Below are 16738 nucleotides of genomic sequence, written 5' to 3' on the forward strand. Positions count from 1 at the left end.
AAAAATAAAATGAGTTTTCGAATGTGGCAGGACATGAGGATATCTCTACTACAACACAAGTTTTGTCATTGCCATGTGCAAGGGAAACAAACATTTTTTTTAATGGTATATCTAACCAATGGTCTAGATTTGTAACATTAAATTTCTAATTCAAACTTTTAGCATAAAATATATATATATATATATATATATTTATATGTTGGCATTATTCCTTGTATTTGTGATCATCAATTTCTTTAAAAATATTTTGCTATTTTATGAAATTTTCAACCTTTTCTTTTGTCGCTCAAACTTTCAAGTTCAACAAACACTTGATATGTGAAAAACCCAGTGGTCTGCATCAACATAATCTCTAACTCCATCCAATCTCCATCAATTCAGATATTTGTACCCAGGGGAGGGCCCCAAAAAGGCAGTGTAAGAAGGAATCTTTACCCTACACCAATGAGGGGATAGAAAATAATATAATCTATATGAGGACCACATGGGACTCACATAAGATAGTATAAATGTAGACCTCACTGCTTATTATGTGAGAAAGGTATGAAGGAATCTGTACAAGAGTAGCTTAGCAATCATTTATCCTTTATACCCAGTCAGATCTCTCAACTTGCTTGACTAGAATAACCTCTAAAAAACTTAGGAACTATTCCACCTTTTTTCCAATGCTTGTTTTAATGGTGGTGACATGCATTTCGCTGAGCACATAACCAGAGAAGCTAATGCAGACGATTTCGATACAAAATTTATGTGCAGAAAACCCATGGAATGAGCACAAATAGGCGGACTGGGAGGATCATTTCCCCATTAATACAAATTGCTATCGCATAGCCACATCGTCAAAACTTGAGATTGCCTGAGTCAAATGCCAATGCATCTAAAGACAATGTAGTAAAAACACTCGTAAGGTGTAAAGATTAGAAAACCAACCAAAAACCCAATGCAAAGTCAGAAACAGTTTCCTCCAGATTCAAATCCTCCCCTACCAAAATCAAATTTTGAGCTGTTTCATGCCTTCTGTAGCAACAGATTCTTGCAGGTCATTCCCAGTTGTCATGCTCCCAGTGTCCTCTATCTGAACTGAGGATTTGGATGGCAAGGAAGAAACCTTCATAGATGGCAGCTCCTCCTTACAAAGGACTGGAGCTGGCAGTTCCTCTTTACGAAGGGGTGGAGCAGCAAACACTGGCACTGCTTGCCTGATGCAGACTGGTGGAGCAACATGAGTTGGCGGTGCTCCCATCACCTGAGGACGAGTTGGCGGTGGGGGTACTGGTGGGGCGGAGAAAACTGGTACTGAGGTCCTTATTGTCACTGGTGGTGCAATCCCATGGTACATTGGCCTGAAATGCCTGGCAGGGATGTATGGTGCTGCTCCTGCTGTGGGGAATTTCTGGGGCCGAACACCACGGTTTTCAGGTGGCAAGAACTGTGATTGTTGGGAGCTTTCATTTGGTGTTGAGGATACCGGTCTGGTCCTTGGAGCTGTCTTCATGCGGATTAATGGGAGGATTTTTGAGGTCGTAACAGGGGGAGGCTGTGTACTTGATGGTCTCAGGTTTTGCATTGGGAATTTCTTTGAGAATGGAACTGGAGCATCAGGCAAGTTTGCCATTCCGACCTTTTCCTTCAGTCGATAGTTTAGTAGTGCCCGAGCTATAGTGATCTGCTCCTGCTCATCATTGTTCTCTGTCTCTGAGGATGAACTTGCAGATTGCTGTGCCACTGGACAAAAAAGAAATAGTGAGGCATGGGGTTCAACAACGAATATAAGGGTCATCATGACTCCCCTATATGAATAAATGCAACAGGCTCATAGCCAAGGGCTCATGGGGGACCCATAACTCAGCAAAAAAATTATCAAACTTCTTGAATCATGACTTTTGGGTGTATTCATGGAGTTGGTCAATAAACTTCAAATCCAGTGTCACACTATTGGACCATCCTGGATCTTAAGACCAGCCCAAAATAAAAAATTATGAAGAGCTAGGACAATTTCGAACTAAATGTTTTTTCTTTCCTTTTTTGGCACTCTACCATATGAACTCTCCCAGCACAATTTAAGGTTACAGTTTACTGCATCATTTCTGTAGTTTGGGTATGCAATGCCTATATCAAGTATATAATTCAAAGTGGTGTGACCAATGCAAATGCATATGTAGATTTGCAATCGAGATAACTCAATACCATAGTAAGCAACCTGTGCTGGTCCATATTCCATTGGTCATAAAACACATGCTTCTGTCCAGAGAAGTGGAACACATCTCCTGAATGAAGATTCGACTAGACAAACAAAAGATGAGCCTGGCTTTGTCAACAACCATGGCCTAAGCACTAATTCTTTAAGCAAGATAACAAGGTCAGGTATACAGGATGTTCAATAGGTCGCAGACCTGTCAGCAACATCAACCTGCATAACAGGTGTCTGACACAACATACTTATGAGAGAAATGGATTGTCCTAACATATTGCAAGTGCTGTGGAACAATAGAATGGAATTCCTCTCTTATATTCTAGCTCTAAGTAACAAAAACCTAAGGTTTGACAGGAGCTCACATTGTTTTAGAGACGACCATGCTGCCATGGCTGCATTCTTTTCAGCTTGTTTCTTGTTCTTGGCAGGTTCACCAGTGAAAGTAATCCGATCCAGCTCCACAATGCAAGTAAAGACAGGTAGGTGCCCGAGACCCGACCGATAAGTTGTGTATTGAGGCAGAGGTGCTCCAACTCTTTGTGCAATCTCCTGTAAGAGGTTTTTGTAGACCCCAGTCTCATCCTGTCCATAAAAAAGCTTAGCATGTACTACATAAAGTCTTGAATGGCACATCAAGGAAAGCATTAAATATATAGTCTTCAATTTCAAAATTGATTTGCCATTTTTTCTTAAATGAAATTGGAAATGATCTGAATTTTGCTACAAACAGATTCTGGACAAAGCTTCAAAATATTTCAAAAGAGTGCCTGGAAGAAATTTCAAAAGTTCAGCTAAATATAATCATGTATTTACAATACAATATAAAAAAAAAAAAAAATGTCAGGTTATACAGTGCATTTTAACATCAACATCCAAGGCAGGCATGGATTGGCCATAGAAGAATGGTTTCTAGTTTCTAGTTTCTAGTTTCTAGGAAGGCAATCCAGATTGGTATCGGAATGGATCAATCCAATTCATTATACACAGTGTATCAACCAATCCACTGTAAATATTCAGTTGTTGCCCTCAGGATTCAGCAAATTCTTTGTTCCAACCGTCCAATTCACACTGATCTCGATGGCAACACAGGGAATGATCTGTCCTCTAATACCAATTTTTGAATCCTTGTTGGATAGCATCCATCTCATTCTCAAATCAGCAACACTATAGAGATCAAAGACGGATCCCAATTAACAGAAATTGCACATCATCTATCATGTGGCAGCACATGAATCTCACCCACCCTTCTTAAGTTGAACAAAATTTATGTATATACTTTTTTTTTTGGGTAGGATTATACTCTCTGCACTTCCATCATAAAGTGTACCAACAATAAACTATGAGAGGGTAAAGTTTGAGAAACATAAATATTTGCTCAGGTCTTATTACATATATGCATAACCTTTTAGTTTATACAAATTTAGGACTTTAAACAAAAAAATGCTACTACTTCAAGCACTTAATAAATGCAATAATGTTTCATTGTGCATCCATTTTCTTTTTGAGGCAGTGTTTGGATCTTTTGCACTATGCCACTATCATAATTATGATTCACCTTAATCAGTTGCCTGAATCATGTGAATTACTTCAAAGAGTAGGTGTAAACCAGTGATGTGCTAACATAAAGCACTAATCCATTTCTAACCCAGTTACCTAAACTCCCAACCCCAACAGGGTTTACAATTTGCATTAAAATTTCCCAGAAATCCCATGTGAGTAACACAATGGGTGCCCTAGCTATCATAAGGTGGCCTGTATAGAAAAAAATTGTGCCTTTACATATGAAGTATTCAAAACTCAAATCGGACCCTTTAGAATCGGCCGAATCAGACTCAATTCAATCCTGATTTTTAAAACCCTGAACCCAAGTCCAACCAATTCCCCATTAGTGTTTAAGGAATAAGGATTGGACTTCGGAGCCGGAAATGCTCCATTAACCAAAATATCAGCGACCCGAGCGGCTCTCCTCGGAACACGTGTAAAGACAGAAAAACATAATCAATCTGAGTCACGTTATTGATGGAACACAGCAAACCACCAAGTTACACTATTCCCCAAATTGAGATTCTCCTTTTTTTTTTTTTTTTTTCCCTCTCCTATCCTTATTGCAGGGTGGGGAGAGTCAGAAGTCAGGTTGTCAGACAATGAAATCCCACTGGTACCAAAAACAGATGAGAGGGTTATTTTGGTCATTCCAAAAGATAAACCAAAGATAAATGATTCACCTGACCAAGCACCTTTCGCCGGCGGCAGGTAATCAGCGCCGGCGGAAAGAGGCGGCCGGAGAAAGAAAATGTCGGAGGCACATTAGCTGATACACGGCGAGAGAGGAGCTCAGTGTGTTCTTGAGAGATACAATCGATCACACTCGAAGGTCCTTTCCCTGTTGCGTGTACTAGCCGGCCGGTCGCCGCCGGGGAAAAGCCGGTAGTGAACTCTCGATAATCATTAGCGCTCCTGATGCGCATGTTAGCCTGGTTTGTTTTCTTATCCTTTACCCATTTCTTCCATTAAACCTTAATCCACATTCTTCTAGCTGGGAATGAAAGAGGAAACCAATACATTTGAACAGAAAAGAAGTGTTTTTGATGTTGCAGAAACTGAACCCTAACGGCAAAGAGAAGAAAAGGGAACTTACCAGGATCCTGGCCGCAAGCGAATGTGAGGGACCTCTGTTGGAAAGCGAATTGAGCGCTACCTCGGCTGCCGAGTGCTCAGCTTGCCTTAAGGTCGTACAATAGTTGGGGCTCTCAAAGATCTCGCCGTTAAAGTTAACGGTAGCCTTAAATCTCGGTGCGTGATCGGGTCCTTCCCTTATGCAAGTATATGACGGAAGGTTAAAGCAGCTCCTCTGCGCTAGCTCCTGAAGCTGATTCTTATACATCTTGTATTCCCCTCTCTTCCTCCTCTCTCTTTAGTTTTACTCACTCTACTGGTCTACTCTCTGAACCAGCTTAAGATCGACCGGGAAGCCCGGAAGCCCCATGGCGGAACCGTTCCAGAGTGCGCAGATCCGATCGACGGTTTCAGAGCTCCAAATGCAGCAAAAACTAGGGCTTCTCGGCGGATTGGCGAGGAAGAACGAATTTTCCCCAGGGAAAATCAGGAGATTTTTTAGGGTTTTGAATCCTCCTCCTCTAGCCACAGATAGTATAGCAGAGAGAGAGAGAGAGAGAGAGAGAGAGTGGAGACGATCTGCACTTTGCAGCTTCCAGACAGGGGGAGAGATTTTCTAGTGGCGTTACTTTTCCTTTATTAGTTTATGATTTTCCCGTTAGGGTTTTGATACGGTACTCAATAGATCCTCAGCCAAGCTCCCCTTCACCTCGATCAGATACCCCATAATCCCGAATCTTCAAAAAGCAAAGAAGAGGATTCTTGGATCGAAACCCTTCTACAGTTTTACCTCCATCGCGTAGAAGATGGATACCGTATCAATTCCCACAAGAAAATGCTCCACAATGGACTCTGGTCTCGTCTAGTGATATCACATCACTCCCTAACCTTTTTTTATTTATTTTATTACATCATTGGGGTGGGTCAACTGAACGTTATGCTGCATGGATGTGATCTTTTCTTAGATTTTTCTCTTTTTCTTTGGATTTCTTTAATGGTGTTCTTAATTACATAATCAATCGATGAGTATTTAATTGAAGGCGAGCAATAACGTTTACCGCCACTAAACCCTAGATACCAGAAGAGATGATCTCGGAATCTCCGACATCGAGGACATTAAATTACAATGATGCCCTTCAAAAATTCTAAACGATGTGAAGAATCTCCATGTTCACGAGGCTATTATCGTCACTTTTACCTCTACCACAGACCCCCTCCCTCATTGTTGGAAGTCGATGAAGGAGCAATGCAGATTGCAGAGAAGACCTTTTCGAGCCAGCCACCAACTTTTGAGAACTTTCAGGAATTCCCTAATCATTTTTTTTTTTTTTTAAATTATTGCATTCTTCTTCATTTTGTAAAATTTAGTTCTAATTTTCTAACCCACCAAAGAAAATTCTAATAATCAAATCATACTTCTGTTGTAAAGTACAATTAATGGACCTAATCATTTTTTTTTTTAATCTCTTGAATCCATCCAAAAAATGAGATGAAATACATCTTAGTACTAAAAATGAAGAAGAAAAAGGAGAATTTCCCTCCATTGAACTTGTTAATCCTAATCCTCAATCATATCAAACTTGCTTTTATAAAGTGAACCCCTTAGTGGAATTTATCTTATCATCCCCTAGAAAATAAAATTTGTAAAAAGGCTAAGTTATTCTTATAAATTATATATTAAAAAAAAAAAAAATGGGGGAGGGCTAAGTTATGGGGATTGGCCGTCCTCATGAGCTTGATAGGGTGGGTGAAGTTTTTGCCTTGTGATAGATTGACAATGGCAAGAAGTTTGCGAACAAAGACACCTTAAGGTCCCCAACTACAAGAGGATGAATGGCAAACATGGACAGTGTAGGCTAATATTTGATTGAATTAGATCTTGACGTTTCACATGTGACTAATTCAAATCTACAACTATCTATCCAATTGTCAGAATTTTCACATAATTCTTCATATTGTAAGGATTGATGGATCACCCATAAGCTTATCAAGTTGTCTTGTCTAAAACAACTTTTATTTTAATACAAATAGTAAGAGATGAGATATTCAGGGTTCCAAATCTTGAGCAAATCTTTACCTTATTATTCTGTCAAAGGTGAGGAGGAATTAGGGAGTTTCCTAGTTGCCTCACTTAAGTATTAGGTAATAGTCTTATCTAGTGCCTTAATCATTGCTTAAAAGCTAATTTAGTGTTTTGCACTTTTAAACATAAAGAAAAAGAAGATCAAATTGGCCAATTACCTGAAAGTGCAAATTGCTACCACTTGTATCTCTTGTATGATGACAGAAAGAGGGAGGTCATCGCATATTTAAAAATTTAGGTATATTTTGGTTTATAGTGCATTTTGTAGATTTTAAATTCTAGATAAAATATGAGAAATCCTTAGGGGTGGTATGAAGCTAATCTAAGAATATGTAAAAGATTTGTAGTTAAAAAAAAATGTTTTTTTTATTAATGAAAGAAAATCACATTAAAATAAACTAGATATATATATTTTTATTTTATTTTATTTATTTATTTTTATTAATCAAGGTGTCCGGGCCAGCTTATGCGCACTTCGACTAATCCTCGGGGAGACTAGCACAGCAACCCATCCCCATGATCTCCACTTAAATCATAGATGCAAAGATGGGGAATCGAACTTGAGACTGTATGCCTAATCCACACAATCCCCATAAATTCTATTACATAATAAAAAATTAAAAAAAAAAAAAAAAAAGCCCTTTAGCTTTTTACTATAATTTACCCCTCAATAAATTCCACGAAACAGATGTAAATCACTTCATAACAGAGTTAATATCCAACAAAATATGAAACGAAACCCATGGCCATTCACTATCTTCTGACTTCGTAAAAGCTGCATCACCTCCTTGGAATCTGCCCTCAATCCCATGGATTTAACCTCCAATGAATTGCTCCTTAGAGGCCCTAAAGGAGTCCCCTTACCGTTGCATCCACCTTATCTCCAAAAGAAAGTCTAAAAATCTATGTTGAAACATTATTTTCATTGTCAAGAACTAATCCTAAACCGATGAAAGTCCAACCTTGACAGCACAAACATATTTTAAACTCATTGTTCTCCCTAAGCTTTAAAATATGCAAACATCTCCCATAAAATTTAGGGGGAAAAACATTGTCATGCAGGAATTTAAAGTCCAATTACATGGTCGCATCTCTGTACTTTTTTTTCTTTCTTGGGTGCAAAGGGCTCATTAAGGCCATACAAGGAACCCACAAAGGAGTCATAATGGGGGCCCAAGGGAGTCACTTCTTGGAAAATTTAGAAAGAGTACATAGTGGTTTGTGTAAAGAAGACATTCTGGTTGAGCCACACAAATGCTTTTCTGCCTAAAACTAAATAATCTTGTATCTCCCTTCATTTTCTTCTCAGAGAGGGAGGAGAGCTGGCTCGCTCATTGAGACTTTTCTCCATTAACTTTCTTCCTCTTTCCGGGCAAATCCACCTTGACTGCTATAAGCAAAAAGCTGGCAAAAGTAAAATTGGACCCACACGCATTGAACTTTCAAGAATTGCAACTATAACTTCCTTTCTTTTAGATTCTGATTTTCAAAAGGATTTCCACTTAAAAACCAGAAGGAGAGTTTTTCTTCCGCCGCGGTTATTCCTTGACCGAATGGCGTTAGCCATTAATGTGGGTAGGGGCCAGGGGCCATTCCAGATCAATTTCTAATATGGGAAGGCTTTATGTACAATTTTATATATATCTTTTTTTTTTTTCACTATCGGCCCATAGATTAGGATGGCAATGACAACAGTGTCACTTTCCTTAAATGCTCACATGATCCTAATCTAAATCGTTAAGGGGGCGTTTGGTTCGATTTATCCATCGGATCAGATCCCAGGGAATCAGTTTTCGATTTAAATTAAACCGTTTGGTTCATTTTTGTGAAAAATCGGTTCGGAGTCATGGTGGCCAGTAGAATCAGGGTAACCAACTAAAAACCATGATTCATCCGGATTAACCTTAATAGGTTAATCCGGAATCGAGTCACGGTTCCGGAGGTTCGTATAAAAGCGATGGATTCAACTGGAGTTCATTTCCACATCATCCTGCGATTCTGCCGGTGAAGTCTGACCGAGGTTCAGCGACGGTGAAGCAACAGGTAAAGATTCTGCGATTCTTCTTCTCCTTCTTCTTCTTCTTCTTCTTCTTCTTCTTCTTCTTCTTCTTCTTCCTCTGCTTTCTCGTCTTCGTCTTCTTCCGCTCATCTTCTTCTGCTTCCTCTTCTTCTTCCTCTTCCTCTTCCTCTTCCTCTTCGTCTTCGTATTAGTTTTCTTCTTCTTCTTCTTCTTCGTATTTTTCTTCTTTCTTCCTTCTCTTTTTCTTCTTCATTATTTGTGTCTAGGGTTTCTAACATTTACCCTCTGGCCATGACAACTCGCATCTGAGAAGAACACCTAAAACCGAGTTGATTGAAGGTGAGATTCCCCTCTTATTTGTATTTTTCTTTGTATTCTTGGGCTTCATTTGTGTTTTATTAGGATTATTGAAGTTCGGTTTCTATTTTTCAGGTTATAACTTCATATCTAGGGTTTACCCTATTTCCAAATCAGACGATCGACTCCAAGGTTTGAAGAACTAGAATCGAAGCTTGATTTAAGGTTAGATTTTGACATTTATGTGATTTTTTTCTTCTTTGGAACCGTGTTCTTACTGTAATGTAAATACGGTTTCAGTTTTTCTTCTTCTTCTTCTTCTTCTGAATGAATGAATGAATATGACGGTTCCAAAATTATTCCACATGACACCAACATTTTCTTTACTGAATGAATAACAAATGTTCTGCCATTCGATGCCCCCAACTTGAATTACAAACTACCCCTACTGAACCTCATCTCTGACAGAGCAACACATCACAGGATTGGAATTAAAAAAATAAAAAAGAAGAAGAAGAATAACTACTCTTAACTTTCCTTGTTCTGGTCTAAAAGAAGCATTTGCCATTAGAGAATTAAACATCATCCCATACAGGGAAAAAGCAGTTTCATGTTTTTCCTCTTTCCAAATTTGGTTTCTGATAATTTTACAAACACCAACAGGCATAAAACTGATACTGACACTCAAAATAATCCCTTTTGGATGGTAATATAAATAATTCGGAAACAAAAATATCAATCAGTGTTGTACCAAAAGAAGAAATATAAATACCTCTGAAACAACCATGAATTGGTGATTGGATGTGTTGAGTTCCAGATTTTGGTTACTGCCAAGCAATCAGATTTGCAGGTTGTAGATTCAGTAATGACACAGGTTGGGTATTCTCGATGAATTAACCAACACAGATAACTTTACAGTGAGGAAGAACACATCAGGAGCTCCCAAAAGAAAATTCTTGAAATGGTTTGTTTGGTTACTCAAGAAACTTAACCGTGAATTGGGAGTTTACACAAGTTAGTTGGAGACCGAAGGCATACAAATGAGTTTTCGAGGTAAACTAACAGGGAAAGAAAGATCCTGCAGTTCTGAAAATTTTGTGCCACTGATATCAAGCAACTCATGATTGAAGAGCTAGAGAACCCATTACTGCTTCATTTGTTTAATCTGTTTCATTGTTCACTACATTGGCCTCTGTGTGGATTCACTTCGCAGGGAAGAACAAGAGTCAGAGACATGGACTGTAAGAGCTATTCAGTAAACACATGAGCATTTGCAGTAAGCTAATTAGTGATCACTCTTTCATGGAACCCAACAGTTGGTTTGTTCTGTCTCTGCTACTACTCACTCTTGGAGTCCTTAGCAGTTGGAAGGTAGTGCTGCTGGACAAGAAGAGTAAGAAGACTATTTCTTCACCAAAAATAAAAGAGAGAAATATAAGCATAGATAAATAAAATTTCTTTGTCAGTAAAGCGTCTAGTCTATCATGTGGCTGTAAATAGAATCCAAACAAATACTTGTTTTTTTCCCCTTCATTTGTCATGGCCATTAAAATACCTCAACCTTTCTTACTTGTTCTGAGCAATATTCCTTTTGGTTGATCTTTGTCGTTATATATGTGCAAGACCTTTAGGCTTGATAGTGAAAAACTACTACTTTTAATAATACCTTTTATATTAATAATATAGTATAACATCATTGAGCAAAACTATTATTTAAGATATCAAAACTGATATGAAAAAAAATCAACACATAAAATTATTTAAGATATCAGAACTGGTTTGAAAAAACAAACTTAGAAATGAGTTCAGTCAATTTCTTATAAGTAATATGAATCCCATAAAATTATCTGCTCCTATTACTATGATTCTATTTGTTTATTTCTAGTAATATGAATCCCATGAATTTTGGTTTCATGTTCTGTTTTTTGGGTCATGTAGACAGATGAATATCTGACATGGTATGTTATGGAAGCAGAAAAAAAGGTTGAATCTCACAACCTTCCCGTGGGTACTCAGTAACAATTTGTTTTTTCTTTGCCATTGCTTCTTTTTACCCCATTACATGAGCTCTTGATGTCTGTTACGATTTAGGAAGAGTCCCCTATCTTCTGTCATGTGTGAATCTTTTAATTTTTTGTTCTACATCAAACATGAATTGCATTTGAAAACTTGATTTCCAAATTTGTATAGTGATTCCAAGATAGGTGAGTAGAAGACAATATGAGTACCATTTCCAAATTTGTATAGCACCAATTTATTATTTCTTCAATTTGAATGTAGATTTACTTTTACAATGGAGTTTGATGAAGGCTACAGGAGGCGAAGGAAAATCATAATCTTTGCAGCGACTGCTGTTGTTATAGCAGTCGATCAGTATATAAAAAAATATCTGAAGAAAAAGCCATACCGTTGTGAACCCCTGCGTGGTATTACTGAAACAGAGAGAATTATCGGTCACACTGATAAAACATGTCGAGAACAAATAAGGTTAAGCAAGAGGGCTTTTTTTAGTTTAAGTCATTTGATTAGGGAGAAGGGTCTACTGAGGGATAGCAGATCTGTGCAAGTGAATGAACAACTAGTTATGTTTCTACATACAGTAGGACACAATGTTAAAAATCGCGTCATTGCACACAAGTTTGGACATTCTGGTGAGACTGTCAGTAGGTACTTTAACATTGTATTGGGAGCAATCATTAAATTGTACCCGATACTATTGAAACCTCCAAGTGTCGCAGTGCATCATCGGATAACAAATAATGAAGGAAGATTTTACCCTTATTTCAAGGACTGCATCGGAGCCATAGATGGGTCCCATATCCCTGCGTGGGTGCATTTAAGCGACCATCCGAGGTTCCGTGATAGGAAGGGTGATATTTCCCAAAATATCCTTGCTGCATGTGATTGAACGTTCATTTGGCCTCCTGAAGTCAAGATTCAAGATCCTGAAAAACCAGCCAGAATGTCCTTTCAAAACACAAGCCAGAATTGTGTTGGCATGTGTGTTGTTGCATAACCACATTCTTACACAGAATAATGTTGAAGAAGAAGAACGATGGCTTGATGAAGAGGATGAAGAGGTTGAAGAAGCTAGTACTAGTACCCAATCCACTTCTCACCAAGTAAACGATGATGTTGAAGATGATAATTCTGATGACGAGGATCATGCGCTGGAGAATGGTGATTGGGATCTATTTCGAGAACAAATTGCTGACCATATGTGGGCTGATTGGGTTGCAGCCGATTTGTCCAACTCAGATTGAGTATTGAAGAACTAGAATATTTGTTATTGATAATATTGCAATTTGGAATGTAAATTTTGATGTGGACAAATTTAAATTTTTTTTTATTTTGCATGGTTTGGGATGACTGTATAAACATACTTGGAAGCAGATTTTATTGTAGTATGTGGACTATTATCTAAATTGCAATATTAGGTATATGGATTCCAATATTTAGTAATTGTTATTATTGCTTGATTTGTCCAACTCAGATTGAGTATTGAAGAACTAGAATATTTGTTATTGATAATATTGCAATTTGGAATGTAAATTTTGATGTGGACAGATTTAAATTTTTTTTTAGTATGTGGACTATTATCTAAATTACAATATTAGGTATATGGATTCCCATATTTAGTAATTGTTATTATTGCTTGATTTAAATTTTTTTTTTGTGGGATGCATGTATGTGGACTATTATATAAATTACAATATAAGGTTTATGGATTTCCCAATTAGTAATTGTTATTATTACTTGGTTTAAATTTTGGTTTTGTGGGATGCATGTTTGTGGACTATTATCTTTATTAAGCAACTATTAGGTTTATGAATTTCCCAAGTAGTAAGTGTTACTGATTGCTTGGTATTAATGAAATATACTCACATTGTATATGGTGTATTTTGTTAGTTTTGATGTGATGGAACCAACAGGAGATTCTAATAGTAGGTCACGGGACATTGCTTCATGGCCTAGCGCCGTTTCTCATTACATGTTGGAGTGTGTATTGAAGCAGTACAAGAGTGGTAAGGGTGGAGATAATGGACTGAAAAAGGAGCAGTTCATTGAAATTGCCAACCAACTGAAGGAGAAATTATTTACTAGTTACGACTGTGAACAAGTGAGAAACCACTTCCGGATTTGGAAGCAAAGGCTTAGAGCATTGAGTGACCTACAGAAGCAAAGTGGATTGGGTTGGAATGCATCTGATATGAGATTTGATGCTCCTCAACACTTCTGGAATGATTATAGGGTATAATGGGATTCTTTAAATTGTTCTTTCTATATAATTGTGTGTTTTTTTTTCCTTACTTATAACATAAGCACATTGACATTGTCCTTTATATTGCTAGAAAAAAGAACAAAAGTATTGGAAGGAACATAGTGTGCTCCCAATTCACCTTGAAGTTGGAGCTTTGCTAAGGAAAGAGATGGCAACTGGGAATGATTCAACAGTCCCCTCTGAAGCTGCCACTGAAGTTATGATGGACGTGACAGGTACTCATGTTGAGGGAATAGGGAACAATGATGGTGTTGACTATGAACTTATTGAAGAAGAAGAAAGTGTTCCTTCCACTCCCATTGGTAGTACCAGCCGTTCGCGAGGAAGACCTCGTGGGTCCGTCAATAGTGGTAGAGAAAAGAGGAAGAAGGGTGTAGCTGAAAAGGTGGTAAGTCCATTAAAACAGATTGCTAACTCAATCGAGAAGATGGTAATGAGTGAATCTCAGTCTGAATTTGGGAGAGCCATTATAGATGTTGTTGATGCCATTCCAGACCTCAATTTTCAACAAAAGTTTAAGGCCAAGGAATATTTCATGGCCAAGCGGAATTCTGCCATTATCTTCTTGGGAACAAAAGTAGAAGATAGGCGAAATCTGCTTGAGATGTACTTGCCAGAGATTGAGAAGAATTGAGGTGATAAAAGTAAGTGTTTGGATGGATATCCGACAATGGTTTTATTGAGCAAGAAAATGTATCTGTTTGGTTTAAGTAACTTTTCACAATGGATTAAATGTAGTATTAAGACAGGTTAAGACAATGGTACTTCATATGTTTCTATCTGAATGATTTCAAGGTTTAAATATGGACAACATCATTCTTATTTGTCCATTTATATTTTGGTTTATTTGGTATGGTATATATAGGGAGCGCATAAGAAGCCAATTTATTTGGTTTATGTGCCATTGAAGTCTCCTATTTTTTGTCCATCACACTCAGATGGGGGGTGTACTTAATAGTATTTTCTATGCATATAGACTATTGAAAATGTTTGTGTTAACTTACAGATGACATCGAATATATCCGCTTGTGATATTGCAAAGTGTGATTACTGTGGGAAAGGTTGCTCAGTTTTCACTTCTAAGTCAGGGTCACATGTTGGAAGGAAATTTTTTAAATGTTCAATGAATTGCCACTTCTTCATGTGGGTTGACCATCTTAAGATGTGTGACTGTGGGAACGGTCAGTGTAAGGTCAGAACTGCGAAAACAAGTGCAAATTATGGTCAATATTTTTTGTGCTGTCCACAATCAACTGGGGTATGAATTTTTAAAATTTTTTGTTTAATTTAATTTTGTAAACTTTTTTCAGATGTTTAAGATTTGAATGTTTATTTTCTTGTATTCTTATAAAATGATTATATTTGCTTTATAGGTTGAAAACAAAGGTTGTGGAATGTTTGAATGGATATCAAGTTCAAGCCCAAGTTGTGATACTTACCAGACTCCACCTAGGTCCATATGCTCAGAAACATCAACTTCATCATCTCCTTCCCCTTCATCAGACTATATCAAAAGATACTTGAACGGTGCAATAAAAGAATCTGAGGGTCATATGAGGATGTTGAGAGATGTTCTTGACGTAGTCAAGAAGCTTGATTTAAACAAAAATGTATGATGAACTTTTTTGGAACTTTTTAGAAAGAAAAGTCTGAAGCCATTGTAATGATATTTAGTTCATTATCTATTTTTTTTTTTTTCATAGAAAGACTTAATTAGCATTTACTAGTACCTGGATGGACTCAGTACTATATTCGAGTATTTACGTGCTTCTTCTCTCATTTGGTCCTAAGGACCTATATTACTGGCTTCTTGCTTGGAGACTGTTGTTTATAAACACTTTGAAGCATATATATCTCCATAAACCAAATCATCCGCTGGTTTGGACAATTTTCAGATCTGAATTATATGGTACACGATACCTATTTCGATTACATGAACTACAATACAATCATGTCTTGTAATGTTCTTCTTTTTGGCCTCTTCAATTTACAAAAAAAAAATACAAATAAAAATGAAAAAATAAAAAAAATAAATTACTGCACTACAGTATTAGACTTAAAGGTTTAGGGTTACACTTTTTTTTTTTTTTTTAACATATTACCATAAAAAAGAAAAGGAAAAAAAATTAAAAATAAAGTACATGTGTGGACCAAATTGTATTTTTAGGTTTTGTTTGTGACAATTTTTTTTTTTCAACAGAACATGGGTTCAAAGACTCAAAGGTAACCAAACAGTTTTACACTCAGAATCAATGCCCAGAATCAGGGTAACCAAACAGTTTTCACTTAGAATCAAGTGACAGAATCAGGGTAACCAAACAGTTTTCCACTTAGAATCTGGCCAGTAGAATCAGGTAACCAAACAGTTTTTTTACCGAGTTGAAATGATTCCAAAGAAACTCATTCATATGAGTTAGATCCAGAATCCATAATCCATGGGATCTGATCCGATGGATAATTCGAACCAAACGCCCCCTTATCTCTTCCCGAGAGTTTGCTTATCTCTTCCCTCGGATAGTGGCATATGGAAAGGAATGGAGTGGTTGAAAAGATGGTAGAAACGGCAGGGAATGATTCACATTAAGGAAATCAGCTTTCAGGTACGTCCAGCCAAAATCTTTATTAAAAAGGAAAAAATAGAAACCACCCTGAAACTACATAGTATGAAAAATCGACCTATATAAAATCAAATTTTTTGTTTTCGACGGAGTTGATAGCCTACTAGCCTCATCACCATTCGAGCCATCATATCTCATTATCCTACGTTGGTCTTACAAAAATGCCAACTTGGATCGTCTTCAACGACTGACATTTCAACGAGCATCCAATGATCTAAATTCGAGGATTGAGATGGTTTGGTCATGCATCCCAACACTTGGAGATATACATTCAAACAATCCCAACTCTTAAACGGATCATTAGACGCCCGTTAGTGTTGGAGACGATCTTTTCTCTTTTGAGCGCTTTGGTCCAAGAGTATGATGAATACTATGGAGCACTATTCTTCATTTATTATTATAATAAATGACTTGGGTATTCATCCAAAAACAAATGACTCGGATCTGTGTCTTCGTTCAGTTTTAGAGAGCTTTGAATTCAAACTAGATGGCCTGGGAAAAAACGAATACGCGTAAGAGCACCAGGACTGCAATTGCCGATGATGGCATTCGTCCTTCTATCCATACAAGGAAACTATGGCAAGCGTTACTTTTTTTTTCTTTATTTTCATTTTTTGGTAATCATACT

General features: G+C 37.3%; 1 protein-coding gene and 1 long non-coding RNA gene across 2 annotated transcripts; both read right to left on the minus strand.

Annotated features, from left to right (window-relative positions):
• Window positions 1-769: 769 nt before the first annotated feature.
• On the minus strand, window positions 770-5643 carry LOC122070812 (double-stranded RNA-binding protein 2-like). The gene is made up of 3 exons (XM_042635044.1): window positions 4833-5643; window positions 2557-2776; window positions 770-1725 (listed from the first exon to the last, which is right to left on the minus strand). Exons 1-3 carry the CDS (start codon window positions 5076-5078, stop codon window positions 992-994), a joined length of 1200 nt encoding a protein of 399 aa, XP_042490978.1. The 5' UTR covers window positions 5079-5643; the 3' UTR covers window positions 770-991.
• A 4111-nt stretch (window positions 5644-9754) lies between these two features.
• LOC122061178 lies at window positions 9755-11459 on the minus strand. Its single transcript, XR_006134575.1, has 2 exons — window positions 10772-11459; window positions 9755-10120 (listed from the first exon to the last, which is right to left on the minus strand). It is a non-coding gene; the product is annotated as an uncharacterized LOC122061178 (long non-coding RNA).
• Between the last annotated feature and the right edge of the window lie 5279 nt (window positions 11460-16738).

This window comes from Macadamia integrifolia, chromosome 2 (genome assembly GCF_013358625.1).
Source record: "Macadamia integrifolia cultivar HAES 741 chromosome 2, SCU_Mint_v3, whole genome shotgun sequence".
Lineage (NCBI taxonomy): Eukaryota > Viridiplantae > Streptophyta > Magnoliopsida > Proteales > Proteaceae > Macadamia > Macadamia integrifolia.